The following is a 13,848-nucleotide window of genomic DNA, read 5'->3' as shown; positions in this document are numbered from 1 at the left end:
CCTGTGTGATTTTTTTTTAAAATAAATTTTTATTGATTTTCCAACATATATTAAAACACAATACAACTGACAACACATGAACAAACAAACATATAAACACGTATAATTTCATAACCTCTTTTTCTTAAACCTTATTTCAACGACTTCCCCATACCTCCCTTTTCTGCATCCCTGTTTTAAACTTTCCAGCAACCCCTAATTTCCAATTACTTATAATTCACTTTCTTTAATCCTTTTTCTCTTACCCAATTATTTGTCACTGCAATTCTGTTTTACATTTACCCATGACATTTTAGCACTCATTAATTTTACAACAGTTCTTAAGATAAACTTTAAATTTCTTCCAATCTTCTTCCACCGTCTCTTTCCCTTGGTCGCGGATTCTGCCAGTCATCTCAGCCAGTCCCATATAGTCTATCACCTTCGTCTGCCACTCTTCCAGCGTGGGTAGTTCTTGTGTCTTCCAATACTGTGTGATTGGGCCTTCTCCACCAACCTCACACATGAAGTCTGAGAGTACCCTGTTCAGAGCTGCCAGGCACACTTGAAGACATAGAAGTAGTCTGAGCATCCATCTGCTTTTGCCCAGTAGATGTGATGATCTACACTCCTGGCTCCAGGGACGCCAGCTGGCTATCAGCATTTCTTTATGTGCAAACACCTAGCAAGAGAGAGATAGGGCAGCCTTACTTGTGAGCAAACAGCAACAGTATACTTTTGACCTTACTAAACAACATTACTAATTGGCTGATTGACACCCAATGCCCTTTTAAAATGCGTTGGGGAGCAAGGGGTGGTGGTTATTGGGTTGTTCATGTTTTCTATTTTTATTCTGTATTTTGTGTTTTTATATTGTGGTTTTTTATATTTTATATAAATATATTTTATATTTTATATATTTTATATTGTGGTTTTATATAGGGCTTGCTGATCAGGAAGGTCAGTGGTTCAAATCCCTGCAACGGGGTGAGCTCCCGTTGCTCAGTCCCAGCTCCTGCCCACCTAGCAGTTCGAAAGCACGTCAAAGTGCAGGTAGATAAATAGGTACCGCTCCGGCGGAAAGGTAAAAGGCGTTTCCGTGTGCTGCTCTGGTTCGCCAGAAGCAGCTTAGTCATGCTGGCCACATGACCCGGAAGCTGTCTGCGGACAAACGCCGGCTCCCTTGGCCAGTAAAGCAAGATGAGCACCGCAACCCCAGAGTTGTCCGTGACTGGACTTAACGGTCAGGGACCCCTTTACCTTTTATTGTGGTTTTATGTTGTGAACCTCCCTGAGACCTGCAGGTATAGGACAGTACACAAATTTAATTAATAATAATATAGCTGCTGGACAGTGGAACAGACAGTCTCAGAATTTAGTTGGGATGCTCAAGGATTTTGTTCAATCAGCATTTTTTAGTAAGCCAACCTGATACATGCTTTTCAGGCTAATACGTAGATTACAACACAGTTACTTTTCTGCTTTTGCACTTCTGCATATTTTGTGGTATAAAATGCATTAAATAGTATTTTAAAGTTTGAGTGCATACAAAAACACGTGTTTTAGGGAGAAGGAAGTACAAAAACTAATACCTCAGAAATTGCCATGCGTGTGGCTCTGTGTGTGGCGGGGGGGGGGAGTCTTGATGCAGAAGTGGGGCATAAATTGTGTTTTGTTTGCATGTGGATGCGTAAAAACAGTCTCTGTGACATGTTACCATTTCATCAGAGTGGCCAAAGTCGTTGCCCCTAAGAAGATAAAGCTGAGCGCAGCCGAAGGGGAGCTGAAGATTGCCATGGATGGTTTGAGAAAGAAACAAGCAGCCCTGAAGGAAGTTCAGGACAAGCTCGCGAAACTTCAAAAGACACTGGAACAAAAGAAGCAGGAGAAAGCAGACCTAGAGAACCAGGTAAGTAACATGGAGTCGGCTCGTAGGTTCGTGTTATTTATTTAGGGTGTCTCTGTCCTGACCTTCAGCAGGGCTGTCAGGCATCTGGCAATCAGATGCGCCATTTAAAAATTCAGAGACTTTGATCCTGAGAAGCTCTGGCGGAGGACGGTTTTCCTTTTGCCATCTTCGGGAGCCAGTGTGGTGTAGTGGTTAAGAGTGGTGGACTCATAATCTGGTGAACCGGGTTCGATTCCCCGCTCCTCCACATGCAGCTGCCGGGTGACCTTGGGCTAGTCACACTTCTCTGAAGTCTCTCAGCCCCACTCACCTAACAGAGTGTTTGTTGTGGGGGTGGAAGGGAAAGGAGAATGAATGAATGAATTTATTAATACGGTCATAGACCAGCTTCAACACACACAATATCACAGATCATAAAAAAATATCAGGAATACAAGGGACAATATGCAATAACAAGAATTTAAATATAAAAATTAAAATTAATTGTTAGCGTGCCCCCTGTAATTAACATTTAGGGGGTTGGACATTATGGGATACCACTTGCTTCCTGCGATTGATTGCAGACGCACAGAATTTAGCTACATTTAATGTAGTCTTGGGCTTCTTGTCCTCTAGCAGTAGTTTTAGACTATGGTATTCCGATTCTTTCCTAGACTTTTGCAAAACCGGTGTAATAAAAGTCAAACGTATATCCTCATAAAGACAACAACGTAATAGTACATGTGAAGCAGTTTCAACTTCCAACGAACCACAAGGACAGACCCGTGCTGTGTATGGTTTACCCTCAAATCTGCCCGAAAGGAGAATGTTAGCCGCTTTGAGACTCCTTCGAGTAGTGATAAAGCGGGATATCAAATCCAAACTCTTCTTCTTCAAACTCTTCTTCCTGGCAGCCGCCAGAGTCAGTTGCATCAAGAGACACTTTATGCAGGCATCCCCAAACTCGGCCCTCCAGCTGTTTTGGGACTACAACTCCCATCATCCCTAGCTAACAGGACCAGTGGTCATGGATGATGGGAATTGTAGTCCCAAAACAGCTGGAGGCCCGAGTTTGGGGATGCCCAGTTTATGGAAGACTCCGTGCTGGGATTATTTATTTATTTATTTATTTATCCAACTTATACACCGCCCTATACCCGGAGGTTTCAGGGAGGTTCACAGCAAGACCACAATATATAAAATCAAACCAAAATCAGTAACCCAATACCTCACCCTGCCCCCAAAAGCCACATTCTAAAAGGGTGCTGGATGTCAATAAGATCAACCAAAGGCCTGGATAAAAAGGAACATTTTTGCCTGGCGCCTAAAGTTGTATAATGAAGGTGCCAGGCAAACTTCCCTGGGGAGAGCATTCCACAGATGGGGAGCCACTGCAGAGAAGTCCCCGTTCTCATATTGCCACCCTCCGGACCTCTTGAGGAGGAGGCACACGAAGGAGGGCCTCAGAAGGTGATCTCAGGGTCCGGATAGGTTCATATGGAAAAAGGCGGTCCTTGAGGTATTGTACTCCTGTGCCATTTAAGGCTATATAGGTCAAAACCAGAACTTTGAATTGGGCCCGGAAACTAATTGGTAGCCAGTGCAGTCAGACCAGGATCGGTGTAAAATGCTCAAACTGCCTTGTTCTGGTAAGCGACCTGGCCGCTGAATTCTGTACTACCTGAAGTTTCTGAACCGCCTTATGCCGTGCCTGTTGGCCGGTGAGTATTGCCTTTTAGTTAATGCTACGCTGTGGTCTAAACCACAGAGCCTAGGGCTTGCCGATCAGAAGGTCGGCGGTTCGAATCCACGCAATGGGGTGAGCTTCCTTTCCTCAGTCCCTGCTCCTGCCAACCTAGCAGTTCGAAACCACATCAAAGTGCAAGTAGATAAATAGGTACCACTCTGGCGGGAAGGTGAACGGCGTTTCTGTGCGCTGCTCTGGTTCGCCAGAAGCGGCTTAGTCATGCTGGCCACATGACCCGGAAGCTGTACGCCAACTCACTCGGCCAGTAAAGCGAGATGAGCGCCGCAACCCCAGAGTTGTCCGCGACTGGACCTAATGGTCAGGGGTCCCTTTACCTTTACCTTTAAAGAGAAGACAAATTTAGGCCACGGGCTTTAATGAGCTCCCTAGATCTCTGGATTCGCTGCCATGCTAGGTAACAGTGATGTCAGTTCCAAGCCGTATGTGAACTCGGTCTTTTGTCAGAGAGGGTCTGTGTGCAATGCATAGCTCCTACACAGGTCTATCTGATCCCCCTGAACACCCGAGGAGAAGGGATCCATAGAGCCTGCCAGCATTAGACATGCTTCCCCAAAGGGGTCCTTGGTAAGGCGTTTTGCTCCCTTTCTGATCCTCCTCCATTTGCCCTCTTTCTTCTCTCTCTCTCTCTCTCTCTCTCTCTCTCTCTCTCCCCTCCAATTTCTGGTTCCTTTTCTCCCTTACCAGCATTCTCCTCCTCTCCCACAGTCACACTGGCTTCCACCTTTCCGCACTTCGCTCTTCTGTTCCTGCCTCTTTCCTCTTGCTGTTGGTCTTCATTTTCCATCCCTTTCCATCCTCCCTCCTATAGTGCTGGCTAACAGTCTGACCCTCCCAGGGAACTCTGTGAGATAAATAGAGGTCTCCTGACAACTCTGAGCACCCTGAACAAACTACAGCTCCTAGGATTTTTTAGGCGAAGCCATGATTGTTGCAATAGTATCCTAGTGCTTTGAATTTATGGTCTGGATTAGATTGACCCTTGGTCTGATCTGTCTAGTAAGGCCCTTGTCACCCAGGAACACAATGCAAAGCAGAAAGACGCAGGTTTATGGTGTGGAACACAGAATCAAATAATTGTTTGGTTGGAACCCCCAGCAATGCAGAGATGTGCCTTTTGCTGGAACATGGAAGCATCTGAATAATAATAATAATAATAATAATAATAATAATAATAATAATAATAATTTATTTTTTATACCCCACCCATCCAGCTGGGTTTTCCCAGCCACTCTGGGCAGCTCCCAACAGAATATTAAAAACACGATAAAGCATCAAACATTAAAAACTTCCCTGAAAGCCAGATACAGTGGTACCTCGGGTTACATACACTTCAGGTCACATACGCTTCAGGTTACAGACTCCACTAACCTAGAAATAGTACCTCGGCTTTAGAACTTTGCTTCAGGATGAGAACAGAAATCGCCTGGCAGCGGTGCGGCAGCAGAGGGAGGCCCCATTAGCTAAAGTGGTGCTTCAGGTTAAGAACAGTTTCAGGTTAAGAACGGAGCTCTGGAACAAATTAAGTACCTAACCAGAGGGACCACTGTAGTTGTTTATTTCCTTGACATCTGATGGGAGGGAGTTCCACAGGGCAGGTGCGACTACCAAGAAGGCCCTCTGCCTGGTTCCCTGTAACCTGACTTTTTGCAGGGAGGGAACCGCCAGAAGGCCCTTGGAGCTGGACCTCAGTGTCCAGGCTGAACGATGGCTGTGGAGATTCTCCTTCTGGGTCAAGGCCATTTACAGCTTTCAAGTTCAGCACCAACACTTTGAATTGTGCTTGGAAATGGAATAAAGGTGAAGAGAAAATGAACTCAAGGGAGTCTCTCTTGTAGCATGCAAGTACGACTTGTTTGTGTGTTGGACTTTAGTCTGGCAGAGGTACAGGTTCTGCCTGTATGCCTGAATTTTTCCTACCAAATCTGGGGAGCTTAAAAGAAGAAACAAGGGAGGAGGAGGAGTCCCTAGGTCCAGGTCTCTCCCAGATTCCTTTTCTTCCTCCCATTCTCATTAGGCAAGAATGTTTGCAGCATAGATTCACAGCCAGCAGACAATGTTGGTTCCTGTGTGAATTTGCAGCCCTGTGCGGCGTTTCCAAAATCTCCAATATCGGCAGACATATTTGAGAAGCCGATAGAAAATTCAGTCTGCGTTTAGCTCATGGGCCGCATTCATATGAAAGTGACCTTCGTAAGTCAGCACAATGCTTTCGTGAGCTATGCATTGCTTTTTCAGATGCTACTGTTTTCTGTATCGCATATAAATCCATTATCAATTTCACATTTCAGGCGGAAGGCAATAATTTATTTGAAGGAAAGAAGAATGGAAATGCCATAGACCTTGCTGAATTCAGCCATGACAATCTGTCACACACGTTTTCTTCCCCGCTTTCCCCCCTTAAGGCATTGCAAATTCAAATCCAAAGGCCATTTATTTTATTGAGAAATAATAATATAGCCTGGCAAAATCGATGCATCTGTGCTTGCTCTCAGAAGCATTAAAAGCAAATTCTGCAGTAACAATAGCTGCAAAGTATTTTGCCTAAAGTTTATGTTTTGATTTTAAGGTTGACCTGTGCAGCAAAAAGCTGGACCGAGCAGAAAAATTACTTGGTGGCCTTGGAGGTGAGAAAACCCGCTGGAGCCAGACAGCTTTGGAACTCGGAAAGCAGTATATCAATTTGACAGGCGATATCCTCATCTCATCAGGCATTGTGGCTTATCTGGGAGCCTTCACATCCAGCTACCGACAGGTAAGGAATGAAGGAATAAATGACATTTTTTGTGTGATTGAAATGTTTCTATACCAAATAAGCAGCTGGTTTCCCCCAGCTGGCCAGACGTTTAACTGAGTCTGGAACAGAAGTGAAGAGATTAAAATAAAAGTTGGTGTTTGCTGTAATAATAATAATAATAATATTTTTTATTTATACCCCGCCCTCCCCAGCCAAGGCCAGGCTCAGGGCGGCTAACAAGCAATAATAAAAACAAGTTGAATGAATACAACTTAAAAACAAGATTAAAATACAACATTAAAATATTGAAACATTAAAATGCAGCCTCATCACAGGAGGAGAAAGGAAAAAGGAAAAAGAAAGAGGGGGAGGGAATCAAATTGGCTCCAAGCCAAAGGCCAGGCAGAACAAGTCTGTCTTACAGGCCCTGCGGAAAGAAATCAGATCCTGCAGGGCCCTGGTCTCATGAGGCAGAGCGTTCCACCAGGCTGGAGCCAGTGTTGAAAAGGCCCTGGCTCTGGTTGAAGCTAATCTAACTTCCTTAGATAAGAGAAGGAACACAGGGGAACACAACTCTGGGACTTTTTCCAGAGCAGGATCACAGCTCTCGCAAGTGAATGAGACACTAATGAGACTTTCAGGTTTGGTTCCGACAGGTTAGAATAGTCAGAGAATGGGGGAAATAATTGAGCAGAGGCTAGATACTTCTGTCCTTTTCTTTGGTGGGGCTCCGACTTCATGCTAGCAGTTTAAATGGCCACGCTTCCTTGCGACATCATTTTCACTTCTAGTTGAAAGTTAAGGTTTTCTTCCTTATATCCCAAGGGATGAGGGTAGGGAGAGCAAGGATTACCCACCTCCGTCATTGGTGCTGTGCAATGCCAGGTCCATAGGCAACAAAACCACCACCATGTGTGACTTTTTTGTCTCGCAGGGAATTGACCTGGCTTGCGTGACAGAGACCTGGGTACGGGAAGGCGAAGTAGTCTCCCTACATGAGATACCCCCAGGTTTCTCCGTCCTCCATCAATCGCGGACTGTGGGTCGGGGGGGAGGAGTAGCGTTGTTATTCCGGGAGGATTGCTCTTTCAGAGCTCTGCCATCACCAGCGATCTCCGGCATTGAATGTGTTGGTCTCGTGTGGGGCACCAAGGAGAGCTTGGCTGTCTGGCTGGTGTACCGACCACCCAGCACACCGGCAGCCACCCTGTCAGACCTGCTGGAGGTGGTGGCGGGCTGGGCCTTGGAGTTCCCAAACCTACTGGTTTTGGGAGACTTCAACGTCCATGCCGATGCCGCTCCCTCCTCACAGGCTCTGGACCTAGTGACTTCCAAGGCAACACTAGGGCTCTCCCAGTTTGTTTTGGGCCCCACTCATCAAGCAGGCCACACGCTGGATCTGATCTTTGGGGCTGGCATAGATGTGATCATGCTCCCCCCTGTGGAAGTGCCATGGTCTGATCACTATGCTCTGAAAGCCAAGATTGACTTCCCGCTCCTCCCTTGCTCGGGGGGCGAACCTATTTGGGCTCGTCTGCGAAAACAGATGGATCCTGATAGATTCCGACAAGCCTTGCGGGACCCTGCTCCTCCTGGCGACTCATTAGATGAGCTTGTTGAGGACTGGAATAACTGGCTCTTGGCAGCCATTGATGAGATCACGCCTAAGCGCCCTCTGCGACCCGGTCGAAACCGGGCCCCTTGGTTTACTGAGGAGCTCCGGAAAATGAAGCGGGATCTCAGACGGCTAGAGCGAGTATGACGACGGACTCGTGATGGAGCCTCAAGAACATCTTATAGGACGCTTATGAAAGCCTATGAGATGGCTATGAAAGCTGCTAAGAAATCTTACTTTGCAGCTTCCATTGCATCTCCTAGCTCTCGCCCGGCACAACTTTTTAGATTAATTAGGTCAATAACATTCTTAGGAGGACAACCAAATTTAAGCACAAATTCGACCCACAGCTGTGAGGCATTTGCGAGCTTTTTTTGCGGAGAAAGTCCTGTTGCTCCGCCGTGACCTCCCTGCCAATTTAGATACAGTGACTGAACTGGAGGCCCCTTGACTGACTTCAGGTCCAGTGTTGGACCATTTCGATCGGATACTCCCTGCTGATGTGGATAGATTCCTCCAAGTTGGTGGGCCCACCACCTGCCTCCTTGATCCGTGCCCATCTTGGCTGATTAGGGAGTGTCCAGATGTTGTGCGGACCCCCCTGGTTGAAATTATCAATTTGTCCCTTGACACGGGGACATTCCCAGGGGAACTGAAGGAAGCAGTAGTGTGTCCACTCTTAAAGAAAACTTCATTAGACCTATCCAATTACCACCCAGTTTCAAATCTTCCATATCTGGGTAAGGTAATTGAGAGAGCGGTTACTGAACAGCTTGGTAGGTTTCTGGAGGAAACATCGGCTTTAGATCCATTTCAGTCCGGTTTCCGTCCTGGTTTTGGGACCGAGACGGCTCTGGTTGCCCTAACAGATGATCTCCGTAGACAACTGGATCGAGGTGGGTCAGGACTGCTGATCCTTTTAGATTTGTCAGCAGCCTTTGACATGGTCAATCATGATCTTCTGGACCACCGCCTCGCAGACGTGGGGATACAGGGCATAGCCCGTAACTGGCTGTGCTCTTTTATCTCTGGTCGGGGACAGAGGGTGGCACTAGGGAGGGAAATGTCGTCGCGCCATTCCTTGGTGTGTGGAGTGCCGCAGGGCACAATTCTCTCCCCAATGCTTTTTAACATCTTTATGCGCCCCCTTGCCCAGATTATCCGGAGCTTTGGGCTGGGCTGTCACCAATATGCTGATGACAGTCAGCTCTATCTGCTGATGGATGGCCACACCGACTCGGCCCCGAACACACTGACCAGATACTTGGAAGCTGTGGCTGGATGGTTTCGTGGGAGCCGATTGAAACTAAATCCTTCGAAGACAGAGGTCCTATGGCTGGGTCGGGATGGCATGGGGATGAGAGACCAACTCCCTTCTCTTGCGGGGGCCCAATTAGTGCCATTGCCTTCCGTTAAGAGTTTGGGTGTAATCCTTGATGCTTCCCTTTCCATGGAGGCGCAAGTTACAGCAACAGCCAAGGCGACATTTTTCCACCTTCGCCTCATCAAGCAGTTGGTCCCTTACCTTTCCCGCCCCGACCTGGCCACAGTGATCCATGCGACGTTCATCTCCAGGCTTGACTACTGTAATTCGCTCTATGCGGGGCTGCCCTTGAAGCTGACCCAGAAACTCCAGAGGGTGCAGAATGCTGCAGCGAGGCTCCTCACGGGGTCTCTGCCATGGGAGCATATTCACCCAGTGCTTTTCAAACTGCACTGGCTCCCGGTAGAGTACAGGGTCAGATTTAAGGTGCTGGTTTTGACCTTTAAAGCCCTTCATGGCCTAGGACCCTCGTACCTACGGGACCGCCTCTCCCGGTATGCCCCACGGAGAGCCTCAAGGTCCATAAATAACAACACCCTAGTGGTCCCGGGCCCTAAGGAAGTTAGATTGGCTTCAACCAGAGCCAGGGCCTTTTCAACTCTGGCTCCGGCCTGGTGGAACGCTCTGCCTCATGAGACCAGGGATCTGATTTCTTTCCGCAGGGCCTGTAAGACAGAGTTGTTCCGCCTGGCCTTTGGCTTGGAGCCAATATGATTCCCTCCCTCTCTTTCTTTTTTCCTTTCCTTCTCCTCCTGTGATGAGGATACATTTTAATATTTTAATGTTTCAATATTTTTTAATGTTGTATTTTAATTTTATTTTTAAGTTGTATTCATTCAACTTGTTTTTATTATTGCTTGTAAGCCGCTCTGAGCCCGGCCTTGGCTGGGGAGGGCGGGGTATAAATTAAAAAATTATTATTATTATTATTATTATTATTATTATTATTAGCAGATATGTGCAGATTTAATGGATTGATTATTAATCAACTGGTTGCCTGAAACGCCCATGATTAATTGACTAAGATTTCTTTTAACTGGGTGAGAGCTCTACTTTGAAGTAGCTCTTGGATTTCTGTATTGTCCCCGTAATAACTGGTGGCAAGCATATTGTTTAGAATTGTAAGGAGGAACACACAGACTTGCCCTTGCAGTCACCAAGGGCGAGAAGACTTTGGCAGTGAGCTGTAATGCTTTGGACTGCCATGAGACTGGCATTGCTTCTCATGCAGATCTAGCAGCGGCTTTAGGTGACTTTGGCTAACACTTGGCGCCCTTCCCTTGCAGAACCAAGCACGGGACTGGATATTGACATTGAAGGCAAGAGGCATCCCTTGCTCAGATGACTTTTCTCTAACGACAACTTTAGGAGACCCGGTTAAAATCCGAGCCTGGAACATTGCCGGGCTGCCTTCGGACACCTTTTCCATTGACAATGGCATTATTATCTCGTAAGTAGCAGATGTTTCAGACAGACATCATTAATCTCAATAGTTTTTTTAAAAAAGCTTTTTTTTTAAAAAAATATAATCTCAGCCACTGCTGGAAGGAATACAGTAGTACCTTGGTTCTCAAACGCCTTGGTATTCAAACAACTTGGAACCCAAACACCGCAAACCCGGAAGTAAGTGTTCCGGTTTGCGAACCGTTTTCGGAAGCCGAACATGCTCCTTTTTGAGTGTTACGCTTCCGATTTGAGTGCCACACTTGTGTTTTGAATGTTACGCTGAGGTCTGTTTGTTTTTGCTATTTATTTTGCGTTTTTGTTGGTTTGTTTTGTTTTGTTTTTGTGACTGTGTGGAACCCAGTTCAGCTACTGATAGATTGTGTGACTGCAGTACATTGTTTATTGCTTTCATTTTAAATTGCTGTTTTAGGGGTTGTTTGTAAAAGTCTGGAACGGATCAATCCATTTTGCATTACTTTCTATGGGAAAGCCCACCTTGGTTTTGGAATGCTTTGGTTTTGGAACGGACTTCCAGAACGGATTAAGTTTGAGAACCAGGTTACCACTGTACTCTAAACCAGGGATGCTGAGTGTTTTTTGGTTTGAGGGTCACATTGCCCCATGGCCAGGCCTCAGAGGGCTGCATGCCCAAGTTTTGAGACAGGGACAGGAACAAACTGTGAAAAGGAATTAAATCTGGTTTGTTCAGATTTAATTTGATTTGATTTAATTAATTCACTCAGAATTAATTTATGGGCTCTTCGTTTTGACAAGCGTATCATCCCTATTGAGAAAGTAGTAAGAATTCATTTGCACTAAAAAGGTACCCACCCACTCACCCCAGTGGAACGCCTTCCCATCATATGTCAAGGAAATAAGCAACTATCTGACTTTTAGAAGACATCTGAAGGCAGCCCTGTTTAGGGAAGTTTTTAATGACCGATTTTTTAATGTATTTTAAGTACATTGGAAGCTGCCCAGAGTGGCTGGGGAAACCCAGCCAGATGGACAGGGTATATATATATATATATATATATATTACTACTAACCCTTGCCCCATCAAATCTAGTTATGCTGCTGTTGGGCACACAAGCCTACCGACTTGGTAAGGGAGTAGGATCATTTCCCTAAGGCATCTCTGGTTGGTTCATTCGTTTTTACTTCCCAGTAAACATGCATAAGGGTTGCACTGCACAGAAGACAAGTGAAACCTCGTTCGCAAGGTTTTGTGCTCTCCCATGTCTTTCTCTCCAGAAACGCGAGAAGATGGCCTCTCATGATCGATCCTCAGGGCCAAGCCAACAAGTGGGTGAAGCACATGGAAAAGGCAAACAGCTTGCACGTCATCAAACTCAGCGACACAGAATTTGTGAGAACGCTAGAAAACTGCGTCCAGTTTGGCACACCTGGTAAGCGACCGGGCCCTGAAAAGCAGAGACTGCTAACGAACTTGGAGAGTGCAGGATGATTAATTGTAAATGCAGAACTGCGGGTTGCTTTTATAGTTGACCAAATTCTGGTTGCAGTACCACCAGATCAGTGGAACTCTTATTGCACTTGAAAATTAATTTATAACCCTTGTTTTTCGTTTCGTTCGGGGCATGTGACAGTCCTCTTTATACTGCTTTGGTCTCGATCTGATTTGACAGGAAATATATGCTATCGAGCTACTGATCAAATTGCTAGTCCCTGCCCTGGTATTCAAAATACAAGCTTTGCCTAGTCTTGTCTAGTTCAGGACTGAGGAACCACTCTCTCTTTCTCTCTTTGTATATAATTTTTATTGAGTTTTCTGCTTTACAATTTGAAATATTCGTTTTACATCCTTAAGATATCAATGACTTCCCTTCTTCTCTTTCCATGGTTCATTTTACATATCATAAATCCCTACATATTTTACAAAAGATACCATTCAGTATTCCATTCTTGCATCCATCAAAACTTGTTTACACTGTTGAATTTATCTTAATGCTGCCAGCATTTTCAGCAGCACACAATTATTTCCCATATATTCAATAAACGTTTTCCAATCTTCTTTAAACATATATTCTTCTTGTTCTCTTATTCTATAGAGAGTTGAGCATATTCTGTCAACTTAAGCTGCCATTCTTCTTTGGTTGGGACCTCACTCGTCTTCCATTTTTGGGCTAACCAAACATGGGCTGCAGTAGTAGCGTACAAAAATAACCTTTATGCAGGAACCGCTTTCTGCCCCAAGTACTAGATTTGAATGCTGCCAGCCTTCCTGGAGGCCACATTCCAATGGCAGGTGGGGCAAAATAAATCCATAACCATGCAAAATCAAACAAAAGAACAAAGAAATTACCATATTTTTCGCCCTATAGGACGCATTTTTTCCCCTACAAAAATTAAGGGGAAATGTGTGTGCGTCCTATGGGGCGAATGCAGGCTTTCGCTGAAGCCTGGAGAGCGAGGGGGGTCGGTGCGCACCGACCCCTCTTGCTCTCCAGGCTTCAGGAAGCTATCCGCTGCTAGCAGAGAGCTTGCCGGCACCCAGAAGCTTGGGGCGCGCTGAGCTCAGCACGCCCCAAGCTTCGGGCTTCGCGCAGCGCTCCGCTAGCTGTGGGAGAGCCGTGCGACTCTCCCACGGCTAGCGGATAGCAGCCTGTTCTGGGGGCTGGGGTCGGGGAACCTCGGGCTTCCCCCGCCCCAGCCCCGCACCTGGGGGGGAAATAATTTTTTTTTCTTTATTTCCCCCCCCAAAAAAAAACTAGGTGCGTCCTATGGGCCGGTGCGTCCTATGGGGCGAAAAATACGGTACAAACACGTTATGGGAGCAGCATGCCAGTAGCAAATAGGTCCACAGCTAACACACTGAACCACCAACCACAGGCATCCACATCTACATCCACATCCATCCATCCATTGCATTATTGCCTTCCTTCCTTCCTTCCTTCCTTCCTTCCTTCCTTCCTTCCTTCCTTCCTTCCTTTAGAATCATAAGATTTTAGCATTGGAATGGACCACAAGGGTCATTTAGCTCAACCCCTTGCAATGCAGGAATCTTTTGCCCAACATGGGTCTCGAACCAGCAAAGCTGAGATTGCGAGTCTCATGCTCTACCCACTGAGCT

At 46.1% G+C, this 13,848-nt stretch overlaps 1 protein-coding gene across 1 annotated transcript in view; it reads left to right on the top strand.

Annotated features, from left to right (window-relative positions):
* Positions 1–13,848, top strand: part of DNAH7 (dynein axonemal heavy chain 7) — a 149,559-nt gene that overhangs the window by 94,729 nt on the left and 40,982 nt on the right. The window contains exons 44-47 of the mRNA XM_083625443.1: positions 1,708–1,888; positions 6,202–6,387; positions 10,595–10,758; positions 12,009–12,163. Of these exons, the coding sequence (XP_083481569.1) occupies positions 1,708–1,888; positions 6,202–6,387; positions 10,595–10,758; positions 12,009–12,163 (686 nt within the window). The remainder of the gene's footprint in view (positions 1–1,707; positions 1,889–6,201; positions 6,388–10,594; positions 10,759–12,008; positions 12,164–13,848) is intronic.

The sequence above is a fragment of the Podarcis filfolensis genome (assembly GCF_964270895.1).
Source record: "Podarcis filfolensis genome assembly, chromosome: 1".
NCBI classification, from domain to species: Eukaryota; Metazoa; Chordata; class Lepidosauria; order Squamata; family Lacertidae; genus Podarcis; species Podarcis filfolensis.
Note: the sequence above shows the minus strand (reverse complement) of the source record. Positions and strands in the feature narration are given on the sequence as shown.